Genomic DNA, 15283 nt, shown 5'->3' with positions numbered 1-15283 from the left:
AATGTGTCTTATTTTTAGTGGAAATTTTTATATTTTATTTTTTCCAATTATATGTAATAACAATTTTTGACATTCATTATTTTGTAATGTATCTTAACTGCTTTTTGAAAGCAGGTACTATGTAAGTAAATTAAAATACAATTATAAATCAAATGTACTTTGCTAAACCATATATCCTGGTTTGTGAATTCTGGTCCTCACTGGCCTTTGTATTGCTCCATTCTATGCAGCAAATCATATACTCTCAATGAACTACCTCAGTTTTCTGATCTAAAAATAGGGTTCAGCATTTATCAATGAAGAATATTTTGGCCATAAGCTAAGGCATGTCATTACTGTTGGAGGAACCCAGATCACTGAAGGGCAGGATACAAATAAGAAAAGGCAAGAAATGACTTTCACATTCAACCTGAGGGTAGTCATAGGGCAAAAAGTGTTTCTCTCTGTCTCTAGTTGCATCCATTTCATTTCATTATCATCATTAATCTTATTTATAACATACCTGATCAGGTGTCTTGAAAATGGTAATTTCATAGGGGCAAAACAAAATTTACATGAATTTGATTGTCCCTCTCTCTTTTAAACTATTTCCTTTAGACCAAATCCTCATCAAGATTGGCAGAATTTAAGGATTGTTTTACACAGGTTTGGATCCTAAAGAAATGTATAGATTTTCTATTTTTGGCACATTTACCTTGAATTAGTAACTTTGTGAAGTTTAGAATTTTATAGTGGTTCTCATACACATATACACGTTTTCCTTTCTCATGATTTAACTTAGAACTTTGAGGAACAATTTGTATACCATTTATTTGTGACCTTCATGGTTTGGGTACTTTTGAGAGACAATTTATTGTACCTTGCAATGTGTCAGAGTATTCATTTCAATGTTTTGAAGTAGCTATAACAAGAAATAAGTAGAAGATGTGGATATTTACATTTTCTAAGAGTTGGGTGCAAACACCAGAGATACTACTGTCTATTGATGAGATTCACTGTGCATATCCTTTCCCCTACTCTCCTTTTGAAAGCATGCCTGTTCATTTGATCATTTGATTTCTGTAGGGAATGGAAACTTTCCACCTTCAATTTTGCTTCTGGTTACTACAGAGAACTCTTTCATAAAATGATATTGTAAAAATGATGAATGTAAAAATACCTATACCAAGTGAACATTGAATTCTGAAAGCATATCATTCCATAGGCTTTAATACATTTTCCTTCACTATCCCTCCAAAAAAGGGAAGACAATAAATTATGTAAATATATTATTGAATGCTATTGAGTGTAGATCCCATCAGTCCTTCTTTTTAGCTTGCATTTTAAAATGTTATTGTATGCTTTTTCTGAAATGGAAAACAAAACAAAACACCTCTTTCTAATTGCAATGTTCTTTTATGTATGAAAAGAACTTCACATTTTTCTGGCCTAATCTGTCCTTATCCAAGAAGTTGTTTGTGCACTACTCATACTCTTCTTCCTACTTGGTTCTTTCCTGTTTCTGCCCCTTCTCTGTTAATCCCCACAACTGTAAACTTATATTCCTGTCTGGAAAATTCCAATTTCCTAGCTCAGTGACCTCCAATTGTTTTATTATGTACACTTATCAATTAAAAAACAAACTTTGGGTACCTGCTCATGTGTAGATTTACTTATTTATAAATATATGTAGTGCTATACCAAAAATTAGGTACATAATATAATTTCTACATGGTCCACTTTGCATATTAGGAAAATCACTTTGGCAAAGGTATGGAGAATAGATTGGAATGGGAGACATGAGACAGGAAGACAACCTAGGAGTCTAATGCAAGTTGAGGCCACAAGCCATGAGGGCCTGATTTTGGGTGGTAGCTGTGTGTGCGGAGAGAATAGAATAGATATAAATAGATGTGAAGACAGACTGACAGAGTTTGTCAACTGATTGGGTGAGGGAAAGAAAAAAGAGATGGCACTGAGAGTATGAAAGTCTAAGTGACGAGAAGAATGGTGAGGTTTGGAAGGATGGTATTTTGGGGGGGAATGTTCATGTATTAATATCTAGGTGGCAGATCACAATCAGATCATGCACACCTGCTCATCATGTGTGTCTCACTCTGTCCCACCCAAAATTTAACAAAAGAGAGGTGGAACTCTTATTTTCAGCACATGGACTACCAACTTCATGGTACCTGTCATAGCCACAAGGTAATTAGGGACAGAGGGTGGGTGAGAAATTTTCCCAGTGGCACTTGAACCTTAAAGTCCTTAGGGGGCCCAGCCTCAATTCAGAAGAGGAGCTTGCACAGCAGAGCATGAAGGCCAACTAGGGACCATAGGGGAATCAGCGTAGGTGTGGTTGTATTGAAACAATCCACATGAGAAATATCAGGGAATTTGGAATAGGACCCACCTTCTTCCCTCCAATTCATTAATTATGCACCCCTTTTGGTCAGTTATTAGCTCCCCTGGGTAAGGCCACAACCTACAAAGAGGCATTGGTCCCTACTTGGGAGACTGTTGGTCAAGCTGATTGACAGCTCTGGCCTGTGACCTCAAAGACAGGAAACCACTCTGACTTGCTTGGGACTTCCCTCCACTTCCTTAAAAAATGCCTGAGCTATCCTAAAGAGATCATACAAATGGGAAAAGGACCCACATGTACAAAAATATTTATAGCAGCTCTTTTTTGTGAAGAACTGGAAATTGAGGGGATGTCCATCAGTTGGGGAATGGCTGAACAAGTTGTGGTATATGAATGTAATGGAATACTATTGTGCTATAAGAAATGATGAGCAGGCAGACTTCAGAAAAACCTGGAAAGACTTGCATGAACTGAAGTGAGCAGAACCAGGAGAATGTTGTACATAGTAACAGCTATATTGTGTGAAAACCAACTTTGACAGACTTAGCTCTTCTCAGCAATTCAGTGATCTAAGACAATTCCAAAAGACTCATGATAGAAAATGCTATCCACATCCAGAGAAAGAACTATGGAGTCTGAATGCAATTGAAGCATATTATTCCCTCTCCCTCTCAATTTTTTTTTTGTTTCTTCTTTCTTGTGGTTTCTCCCATTGGTTGGTTCTAATTCTTCTTTACAACACGACTATGTGAAAATAGGCTTAATATGAATGTATATGTAGAGCCTATATCAAATTACATGCTGTTTTAGGGTGGGGGAAGGGAGATATGGGGAGAAAATTTGGAACTCAAGATCTTACGGAAGTGAATGTTGAAAATTAAAAATAAATAAATTTAATAATAATTTAAAAAAAATTACTGAGTTGGGGCAGAGCCAAGATGGTGGATAGAAAGCAGGTACTTACTTAAACTATCCCCCAAATACTTCCAAACACCTGTAAAAAATGGCTCTGAACAAATTCTAGAGCTGCTGAACCCATGAAATAGCAGAGGGAAACAGGTCTCCAGCCCAGGAGAGCCTGGATGGTTGCTGGGAAGGATCTATCTCATGGTGCTGGGAGCAGAGCACAGCCCAGCATGGGCCATGCCAGGACAGATCAGACAGAGAATCAGCCAGCCAAAAACAGGGCTTAGGGCAATGAATCACTGAGCTGTGGCAGTTACCAGACTTCTCAACTCACAAATGCCAAAGAGCAGATTAGTGGGAAACTGCAGGATCATGTTCAGAGTGGTCTGGCCAAGAGCCCTAGGAGTGATGGAGGTGGTGCAGCAGTGGTGGTGGCAGGAGCAGGAAGCTCCTGCGGCTGCCTCCAGAGCTCCAGCATCAGATGCTTCCTGAGTCCCTGGCTCACACAGTGGGAAGAATCTAGCAGCGGATCAGAGTAGGAATGCAAAGGCAGGTTCTCTTGCTGTGCCCTGCTTGGATCTGGATTGTGGTCCTGGTTGGTGGTTCTTGGGAGAGGAGGAGCGCTGCTGTAGCAGAGCTTGTGGTGACAGTGGAGTAGAAGTAGCTCTGAAAACAGCAGTGCTTGGACCCTAAAGGTTGGGACAAAGTACTCTTTATTCTACAAGCAGTCATACCCTGACAAAAAGCTCAAGGGTCAAGTCGTTGGCTGGGAACATGAACAGGCAGTGAAAATGGTCTCAGATTCAGACTCAGACTTTGGAATCTTTTTTTGGTGACAAAGAAGACCAAAACATAAAGCCAGAAGAAGTCAACAAAGTCAAAGAGCCTCCAAGAAAAACATTAATTGGTCTCAGGCCATGGAAGAGCTCAAAAAGGATTTGGAAAAGCAAGTAAGAGAAGTAGAGGAAAAATTGGGAATAGAAATGAGAGTGATGCAAGAAAACCATGAAAAACAAGTCAATGACTTGCTAAAGGAGACCCGAAAAATACTGAAGAAAATAACACCTTAAAGAATAGACTAATACAGTTGTCAAAAGGGCTCCAAAAAGCCAACGAGGAGAAGAATGCCTTGAAAGGCAGAATTAGCCAAAAGGAAAAGGAGGTCCAAAAGACCACTGAAGAAAATATTAACTTAAAAATTAGATTGGAGTAAGTGGATGCTAGTGACTTGATGAGAAGTCAAGATATTATAAAACGGAACCAAAGGAATGAAAAAATGGAAGACAATGTGAAATATCTCATTGGAAAAACCACTGACCTGGAGAATAGATCTAGGAGAGATAATTTAAAAATTATTGGACTACCTGAAAGCCATGATCAAAAAAAGAGCCTAGACATCATCTTTCAATAAATTATCAAGGAGAACTGCCCTGATATTCTAGAACCAGAGGGTAAAGTAGAGATTCAAAGAATCCACCAATTACCTCTTGAAAAAGATCCCAAAAAGAAAACTCCTAGGAATATTGTCACCAAATTCCAGAGCTCCCAGGTCAAGGAGAAAATACTGCAAGCAGCCAGAAAGAAACAATTTGAATATTGTGGAAATGCAATCAGGATAACACAAGGATCTAGCAGCTTCTACATTAAGGGATCAAAGGACTTGGAATATGATATTCCAGAGGTCATAGGAACTAGAATTAAAACCAAGAATCACCTACCCAGCAAAACTGAGTATAATGCTCCAAGGCAAAATATGGATTTTCAATAAAATAGAAGACTTTCAAGCTTTCTCAGTGAAAAGACCAGAACTGAATAGAAAATTTGACTTTCAAACACAAGAATCAAGAGAAGCATGAAAAGGTAAACAAGAAACAGAAATTGCAAGGGACTTACTAAAGTTGAATTGTTTCGTTTACATTCTTAAATGGAAAGATGATGTGTGTAATTCATGAAACCTTTCTCAGTATTAGGGGACTTGAAGGGAATATACATATATATATATATGTATATATATATTATATATATATACATATATATATATACAGAGAGAGAGAGAGAGAGAGAGAGAGAGAGACAGAGGGCATAGGGTGAGTTGAATATGAAGGGGTGCTATCTAAAAAATAAAATAAATTTAAGGGGTGAGAGAGGAATATATTGAGAGAGGGAGAAGGGGGAGATAGAATGGGGTAAATTATCTCACATAAAAGTGGCAAGAAAACACAGTTCTGTTGGAAGAGAAGAGGGGGCAGGTGAGGGGGAATGAGTTAATCTTACTCTCATTGGATTCAACCTAAAGAGGGAATAGCATACGAACTCAAATGGTATCTTACTCCACAGGAAAGTAAGGGGAAAGGTATAAAAAGGGGTGGATGATAGAAGGCAGGGCAGATAGGGGGAGGAGGTAATCAAAAGCAAACACTTTTGAAAAGGGACATGATCAAGGGAGAAAACTGAATAAAGGGGGACAGGGTAGGATGGAAGGAAATATAGTTAGCCTCTCACAACATGAGCATTGTGGAAGTGTTTTACATAATGATACATGTGTGATCTATGTTGAATTACTTGCCTTCCTAGAGAGGGTGGGTGGGAAGGGAAGAGGGGAGAGAATTTGGAACTCAAAGTCTTAAAAGCAGATGCATGCAGCTGGGAAACAAGATATATAGGGAATGGGGCATGGAAATGTATCCTGCCCTACAAGAAAGTAAGGGGAAAGGGGATGGGGGCCAGAGTGGGGTGACAGAAGGGTGGGCTGACTGGGGAACGAGGCAATCAGAATATATGCCATCTTGGAATGGGGGGGAGGGTAGAAATGGGGAGAAAATTTGTAACTCAAAATCTTGTGGAAATCAATGTTGAAAATTAAAACATTAAACAAAAATGATTTAAAAAATTCCTGAGTTACCCTGCCCCTGGAGCAGCCTTTACCAATAGAAAAGATAGGCTTAGGAGAATCTCGGTGAGAACCTGATAAAGTACCAGGTACCAGGGAGTACTTGTTGTGAGACCATCTTGGATTTCTCCTTTTTGGCATGGCCTAAAGGAATGGCATGGAATTCCAGAGGGGGCTTTCTAGTGATGCCCCTGGTTGTGTTCTTTGCTTACCTTTTGCCCAATTCTGCTTTGAAACTTTCTGATTGCAAGGCATTCAACCTAATGGGCGTGTGTGTGTGCATGTGTGTGTATCTGTGGGCTGCCCTTTTGTGCTTCCTTTATTTTCCTTTCCTTTCTGTCTTTGCTAAAGTATCTTTAGTTTAGCCATATAACACCTCCCTTAATCATTCCCCTCCCCCCAAGTAAAAGGAGTTATTCCTTTTGGCAGTGCCTGGCCCAACTGATTCTTCTGCCAAGCCCCCTTAATGCCAACAACGTACCTACAGTGACCTAATCCTAACTATCATACAAGTTGATTTTGCTTCCATTGAAGCATTAAATCAAATAATGACTTTGCCAGCCAATTCTTGACTTCCTATGAGTGATAGCTCCCTTCCAGTGCTAAGTCCCAGGCTGCTCCTTGTATCTAGGAATCAGCCTCACCTTCATCACCAAAAGTCCTCAGCTGAGTTTGACAGACAGCAGGAGAAAAAGAAAAGTGATCAAGGAACCTACATAGTTTCCTATTTCTGAGTGTTGCTGGGGCTTTGGGTCAGCAAAGCCTGCATCTTTCCTTTCAGGGCTGATTCTTCACAAGCTGATAATTGCTGTTCCCAGCACAAGGAGCTCCTAACTCTTTGTTTTATTCCTTCTAGGTATATTCACTTCAACCAAATAGAAACACTTCAGCCAGAAACCTTTGGAGACCTTCAGAAATTGGAACGACTGTGAGTAGTGTCTTCTTTGGCACCTTGTTTTCTTTTCCTTTATTTAGCCTGCCTTGATAATCCAGAGCCACTGGCTGACCTTTTGGCCTACCACAGAGTATACTCCAGGAAGTCTAAGAGACACAAAGAATTGTAATCAGGCAACTTATACTTGAAAAACCAGAGGGCCTTTGGGGACTCGTTCCTTTCTGATTAGCTTCCCCTCATTCTTCCCTGGGAGGAGAATGCCCCTTATTTTAATTTCACCTTTTAAAAGATGCTTTGAGATTTGAGCTGAACTGCGGGCTGATTGTAACATTCATATCTTACGTAGCCTCTTAGCTAAATATTTTTTTTTTCCTTAAAACAAAAGTTGATCTATACAGGTAGAAAACAAACCATTTACTTCAGGCAGCTCACATGTGCAGGGTTCTATGTGAGAATGAATTTCTGCATTCAGAACCCAAATAGCTTTCAACAAGGGCACATGGATGTTATTTTATCTACAACAGTTTATTGATATGCAAAATGGGCCCCTGTTATCAATTTCTTTCCCCTTTTGGTATGCAGTTTACGCTGACTTAATGTAGCTGGCTATCATATACATATGAAAACATGGTATTCTTGAGTATTTGTGTGTTTATCTATCTGTCTGCTGTCTATCTATAGTAAATGTTTATATATGTATACATTTATCCCTTCTACACTGAGTGGATTAGCAGTGCTTTGCCCTTGAGACCTGGAAAATCTCCCTTTATACTAGTTTGAATTTTTTTCTTTTTCTTTTGTGGGGTGCATCATAAAATTTAGGTTAAGTATTTGGTCATTGGTTCTGTGTTGTCTGCCAGCCTTTGTGTATTGCCTACAGCTTCTTCAAAACTCACAAAAAAATTCCCATTTAATTATGCTGATTCACGATATATCGAAACCACAATGGGGAAAATTGTGATGTGGAAGGTCAATATATATAAAACATTGTGTTATGTATACTTATTTTTGTCTGTACATATCCATATCTATATTCATTTAGATTTCATGTAGCGCATACACATGTAAGCCCCAAAGTCTACTAAGGCGTCTCATGTACTGTTGGATAGCTTTCATTATTAGGAAGATTTTTCTCATATTAAGCTTAAATTTTCCTCTCTGCAGCTTCTACCCATTTCTCTTGTTGCTGCTCTCTGGGGCCAGATAGAGCAAGATTAATCCCTTGTGTTGGTATTCAAAATGGGCTCCTTAGCACTTAGTTCAAGTGCCCTTGAAGAGTTCAGCCTTTGTTTCCTTTCATTAATTCAGTGTCTTTGATTGAGTCTTACTAGGTGCTAAGCCCCAGGCCCAAACCCCTATTAGGTGTAAAACCTTAGTGGGTGTGGATTGGCAACTAAGGTGGGGCCCAGGGTGGGGCTAACTCCAGAGAGGGCCTAGTTTACAGGTCTGGGAGAGCAGAGGCTTTTAGACCATGTGGGTTTAAGTCACCTCTCTGTGACTTGCATGTGTGACTCAACCCTGATGCTGAAAAAGATATGAAAACCAGGGGTTGGCTGTTTGTTCTTGGGAGCTCTACCTGCAGCAGTGGTAGCAAGCGTGACTCTGGGCCAGCCCTTGTTCTGAGCTCCTGGGCTGAACCTAGATGTTGTATTGGGTCTGTCTGTTGATATTTGTAATTTGTTTGTATTTTGTTCTGAAGTTCAGGGTTCTGGCTTTTTCCCCTGAACTAAGTGAATGCTGTCTGTATACTGGATTTTATTAAACTTGTCAACCCCTTCACCTTGCTTTCCTTATTAAGGCAGATCAAAAGAACCTGTGCCGTTGGCAGCCTTCTGGGTGCTGGTTGTGGGTGGATCTTGCCCCCACAGAAGCTGCTAGCTGGATTGTGGAAACATCCCTCTTCCACATGACAGCCCTCCAGATATTTGAAGATGGTTCTCGTTTCATCAGCAGTCTTCTCTGACTGTAGCTTAAACATCCCCCGTTGCTTCAGTTGATCCTTTTGTGAGATGAACTCAAGGTCCTTTGCTATCCCGATTGCCCTCCGTGATCATACACATTCTCCTCAATATGGGTTTCCAGTGCTGAAAACAGTTCTCAAAGCAGTGCAACAATAATAACAATATGCTTGCAAACTCTGCAAAACACTTTGGAAATAACTAAATTTATCCTTGCAACAACCCTCAAGGGTTGGTTCTATTATGATGCCCATTTTACAGACGAAGAAATTGAGACTGAGAGGTTCAGTGACTTGCCCAGGTTCATACATGTGTCTGAAGCTGGGTTTTAACTCAGGTCTTCCTGACTCTAGGTCCAGTATTCTATCCACTGTGTCATGTAGCATCTGCCTGATGCAGGTGATTACCTCTCTTGTGTAGTACACTATGCTCATTTTAACGTAGCTCAGATCCCATTAGTTTTGTGAGCTGCCCTATTAAAATCTTTACTCACATGGAACTTGTACTCCACTAATAAGCCCTGCAGAGATTTTCAGAACTACCACCTAGCCATTTCATGTTCATATTCTTGTAAAATTAATGTTTTGAATCCAAATGTAAAAATATGCATTTATCCCTATTGACTTTCATCTTATTTAATGAGGAGGGTAGAGTTAAAAAAAAAAAGAACACCCTTTATAGAGGGCTCAGAATTAGTCAATACTTTATTTTCCACCAGCTGTTCTGATTGGTTTCTACATAGTTGTAAATAAATCGTATTGCTGTGTATTGTATTGCATTGTAGCCGAATGTTCCAGTCTGTCAATATCCTTTTGGACCCTGACTCTTATCTTCCAGTATATTAGCTATGGTTCCCACCTGTCACCTGAAAATTTAATAAGCAAGCCATTCATGTCTTTATCCAAGTTATAAATTAAGCATGTTAATCAGCACAGGGCCAAACCCAGATTCTTTTGTAGCCCTTCTTATAAGATGACGTCAAATCATCTATGACTATGTGTCTTTTCATTTCCAAATCTACAAGGCTCCACTGTCATCTAGGCCACATTTCTATGTCTTTATATAGGAATAAAATTAGTCATTTTGACAAGGATATGCCTAAAATCTAGAACAAGCTCTGTCCATAACATGCCCCTGAACATCCAGTTTCACAACTGTCAAAAAATGAAATGAAGTTAGTCTGTGTGACCTTGTTCTTGATAAAATTTTGCAAAATCTCTGTGATTATCAGTTCAGTTTCTCTACATTCTGTCTGAAAGACCAGTACTCCATTCATTGTACCAGGTTTTAAAGAGTCAAAACTGAGAAAGACCCCAAAGGGCAACAGACAGATATGGGGTGGGTGAAATTTGGTTGCACCTTCTTACAATGATTTTCATAGTAGTAGCAGGTATAAATTATATCACTAGTGAAGGCTAGGTTCAGAAAAGGAGATAGGCTAAGTTGTTTCCTGTACCTAAAATATTCTCCTTCCCCCTTTTATCCTGTTGAATCTCTACACATCCCTTACTCCCCTCTCCCCAATCGTTTAATAACATCCCACCTCTCTTTCTGATCAGATGACTTTCTCTATGACTTCACTGAGAAGACTTTTCAACATTATCTTTTGCATCCATCCAATCTAAGGGACCCTTTTCCTTGCCAGGTTAGTTCTTCCACTTGCATCATTGAGCACATTCTATCCTGTTCCTTTTGGGGAATCATCCCCAAATCTCACCTACTTGGGCCTTTCCTAAATCTCACCTATCTTCAATATTTCCCTGTCTGTTGGTTCCTTCCCTGCTGCCTACAACCATGATCAAATCACCTATCCTTTAAAAAAATCCCTTTAACCTTTCTATCTGATTAATCTGTCATCCTATATTTCTCTTCCCTTTCTTGTCTTAACTCCTAAAAAGCATAATCTATATTCAGTGCCTCTGCTTTCTTGTGAGTTCTTTATAATCTGACTTGGGAAGTTGGCTCATTGATTTTTTAGTGTTAATTTTTGTGGCCTTAGGTATTGTCTTGCACAGCCACAAACTTTGTAGATCTGCCTTTCACCTGTCTCTTTGGTTCTATATCATCTCAAAGTATAAAGAAGCTTTCTCCATCATTTTTTCCCTAACTCATGTTGTTGTTTGTCCTTCATTCTTGAAGAGGACCGTGATATCAGGGAGGTGGTGCTGTGACATACAAGTGAATTGAATTTAAGTGAGGGAGGGCTGTGCAAAGTCACCAGCCTCACTTTCTCCTCTGGAGCCATCTGGGTCCAGTGGTGAGATACAGATCAAGACAATGGGAGAAGGCCTTGGATGCAGTGGGAGACCTTGGCCTTTTTAAACTAACAGATTTCAGTTTGACTGAGGGCAGCTCTTATTCAGTGATTAAGGCTAGAATTAGTAGCTTCCACTTACCCAATTCTAACTTTTGAGGCATTGTTTTCCTCAACTAGCTGTACTTTCTTTTCCATTTGGTCAATTGTACTCTTTAAGGAGTTATTTTCTTTAGTAGATTTTTGTATGCCTTTCTCCATTTAGCTCAGGTAGGACTGCCATTGGCCTATTGGCCAGACTTTCTGGCCCCTTATTTTTATCTTCTAATCCCACTTCAGGTTTCAGTGACCATATATTTAATCCTAGCCTGCTACTGTGACCTGGATGTCTGACTATTCTAATTAGTCTGTCTTGATTTTTATTTCCCTGCCAAAGCAGTTCAGGAGGAAGGGCCCAGACCTTTCTCTTCTGACATTTTTGGAAAATACTTTGCTGACCCTGGGACATAAGTCAAGTAATTTCAGTCCAAAGTAATCCTTCTTCATAACTTTATGAAATTCTTCACAAATAAAGAGGAAAAAGGTACTGACATCATGCACAGTAAGGAATGATGATACATGTGTGTACACATATTTATATGCAAATATTTTATTAATATATAGTTATATTTTATTTATATGTGATATGTATAATATGCGTGTATACACATATGATATAATGGATACATGTATAAATATGCATATATTTATCTTAGAATGCTAATTCAAAGAAGCTCAGAATTTGAAGGAAATTGAGATATATTAAGATAATTGTAAAATTGCTTTATGATGTGATTTCTGTTATTTTTGGTATTCTAAAGGAAAATCATTCCTCTGTTTGACATGTCTATTAAAACATATAGCTATTTGGCATTTTCATGGTTTATTTCTTTGAAAGAGTCAATACAGTTGATGCACATATGCAATATTTTCTGAGTAATTTAAATGTCTCAAATAGATTCTACAAGGTAGCTAATCATTCTTAGATATTTCTGTTATACTGATGATAATATACATTAAACAGTCAACATACAAAAAAAAATCTGCATTTACTAATACTAAACCAGCAGAGACTATTATACCCTGAACTTTAAAACCTTATTCTGCTGCAAAGTAGCATAGGGTTTTTAATAACTACAAACAGTTAGAATCAGTTGTGCCACAGCCAGTGAGTTCAATAACCCTGCTGAGAGTGCTCAATCAACTGAAAATAAAGTGGGAGGTTTCTTAAAAGATCATCACCTACTAGCCCAACAGGATTCACTAATGACTCCAAAGCTGTAAACCTCTAACACCTCATTAGTTTTCAATTGTTGCATATTGTTTAGCAAAAGCATTGTCTGTTTCCCATGATGTCCTGTTGGGATGTGGTCAAAATCTCATTTTTATGGATCACTGCTTACCAGGAAGTATCTTTCACTAAGTAAAAGACAATGAAACTCAGAGTGACAAGACCGTAATCCAAATATTTGGACAGATATTGAAACAGAAAGTGGGATCCTGAATTTGGCTGTTTAGTAATCTGTGCTAACATTGTGGAGAGGAACAACTGACTCTAAGATTCAACTCAATGCCTAAGCATAGGATGATAGATTGAGAATTAGAAAGGACCTTAGAGGTCAACCAAATTAAACTCCCTTTTTTCACAGATGGGGAAGCTGACTCACAGAGAGGTTAAGTGATTTGCCCAGAATTACACAACTATTAAGTGTGCGAGGTTGCTTTCAAACTCAGGTCTCCTTGAATCTAAGTCCAACAGTCTAGTCTTCTATACATACATAGTAGGCCTTTGATAAATCCTTTTTTTTTTTGGCAGAGCAGTTGGGCTTAACTGACTTGCCCAAGGACACACAGCTAGTACTTGTGTCAAGTGTCTGAGGCCGGATTTGAACTCAGGTTCTTCTGACTCCAGTGCCAGTGCTCTACTCACTGCGCCACCTAGCTGCCCCCAATACTCCTTTTTTAAAAACATATTTTTCATATTACATTTAAATTCCAAACTGTCTCCCTCCTTCCTTCTGCACCCTGCATGAGAAGGCCACCATTTGAGACAGATATACACATACACATATATGTATCTATTCTATTCTATTCTGTTCTGTTCTGTTCTATTCTATTCTATTCTATTCTATTCTATTCTATTCTATTATATGCCATGCCATGCCATGCCATGCCATGCCATTCCATTCCTTTCCATTCCATTCTTTTCCATAGTAAAGCCATACTATTCATACTTCTATGTGTCGGTTTTTCCTCTGGAGGTGGATAGCATCTTCCAGCTTCATAGGTCCTTCATAGTTGATTTGAATATTTATAATGCTCAGAATAACTTGATTGTTCACAGTTATTCTTTGAACAACATTGCTGTTACTATATACTTGTTCACAGTTATTCTTTGAACAACATTGCTGTTACTATATACAACGTTCTCTTGGTTCTGCTCATTTTCCTCTTCATTATTTTGTGTAGGTCTCCCTATATTTTTCTAAAATCAACCTGCTCATCATGTCTTATAGCACAGTAGTATTCCATCACAGTCATACCACAGCTTGTTTAGCCATTTGCCAGTTGATGCACATCCCCTCAATTTCTAGTTATTTGCCATTGCAAAAAGACCAGCTATAAATATTTTTAAAATATAGATTCTTTTCCTTTTTTCTTGATCACCTTGGGAAACAGACCTAATAGTGGTATTGCTGGGCCAAAGGGTATACGCAGTTTTATAACTCTTTGTGTATAATTCCAGATTGTTCTCCAAAATGGTTGAATCAGTTCACAATTCCACCAACAGTGTATTGGTGTATCATTTTTTTCCATACTCCCTCCAATATTTGTAATTCCCCCCCCATCATTTTAGCCAGTCTGATAGGTATGAAATATCACAAAATTGTTTTCATTTGCATTTCCCTAACAATAATGATTTAGAGCATTTTTCTTATGATTGTATGTAGTTTTTATTTCTTCATTGAAAAACTGCCTGTCTATATCCTTTGACCATTTGTCAATTGATGAATATAAGTTTGACAAAATTCTCTATTTATTTGAGATATGAGACCTTTATCTGAGACACTATCTATAAAAATTTTCCCCTAATTTTTTTGCTTTCCTTCTAATCTTGGCTCTATTAGTTTTATTTGTACAAAGCCTTTTGAATTTAATATAATCAAAATCATCAATTTTGCATGTTACAATACTATCTCTAGTTTATTCATAAATGTTTCTTCCTTCCATAAGTCTGATAGGTAATATGTTCCATGTTCTTCTAATTTACTTATATCTCCCTTTACATCTAGATCATGTATCCATTTTGACTTTATCTTGGCAAATGGTGTAAGATATTGGTCTATACTCAATTTCTGCCAGACTGCTTTCTAGTTTTCCCAACAGTTTTTTCCATATAGTGAATTCTTATTCCCAAACTTAAATCTTTACACTTGTCAAACATAAGGTTACCATAATCATTCACTAATGTGTATTGTATGTCTACTCTTTTCCACTCATCTACCTATTTCTTAGCCAGTACAAGGTAGTTTTGATAATTACTGCCATATAACATAGTTTAAAATTTGGTACTGCTAAACCTCCTTCCTTTATTTTTTAAAAATTGTTTCCTTTGGTATTCTTGACTTCTGTTATTCTAAATGAATTTTGCTATTTTTCTACATCTATTATATATATGTATACATACATATACATATATGCATACATATGTAAATTTAATTGGGATGGTATTGAATAAGTAGATTAGTTTAGGTAGAATTACTGTTTTTATTATATTGGCTCTGGTCACCCATGAACAATTAATATTTTTCCAACTATTTAAATCTGACTTTATTTGTATAAAAATTGTTTTATTTTTATGTTCATATGTTCCTGGATTTTTCTTAGCAGGTACACTCCAAGGTATTTTATGCTGTCTACAATTATTTTAGATGGGGTATCTCTTACTATCTCTTCTTGCAGGATTTTGTTGGTGCTATGTACAAATGCTGATGAT

At 38.0% G+C, this 15283-nt stretch overlaps 1 protein-coding gene across 1 annotated transcript in view; it reads left to right on the top strand.

Moving 5' to 3' along the window:
• PXDNL (peroxidasin like) overlaps positions 1 to 15283 on the top strand; it is a 570999-nt gene that overhangs the window by 357297 nt on the left and 198419 nt on the right. Inside the window, exon 5 of the mRNA XM_036767090.1 lies at positions 6997 to 7068. Coding sequence (XP_036622985.1) covers positions 6997 to 7068 — 72 coding nt within the window. The remainder of the gene's footprint in view (positions 1 to 6996; positions 7069 to 15283) is intronic.

This window comes from Trichosurus vulpecula, chromosome 1, assembly GCF_011100635.1.
Source record: "Trichosurus vulpecula isolate mTriVul1 chromosome 1, mTriVul1.pri, whole genome shotgun sequence".
NCBI classification, from domain to species: Eukaryota; Metazoa; Chordata; class Mammalia; order Diprotodontia; family Phalangeridae; genus Trichosurus; species Trichosurus vulpecula.
The sequence above is the reverse complement of the archived record's forward strand: the minus strand, read 5'-3'. Positions and strand labels throughout refer to the sequence as shown.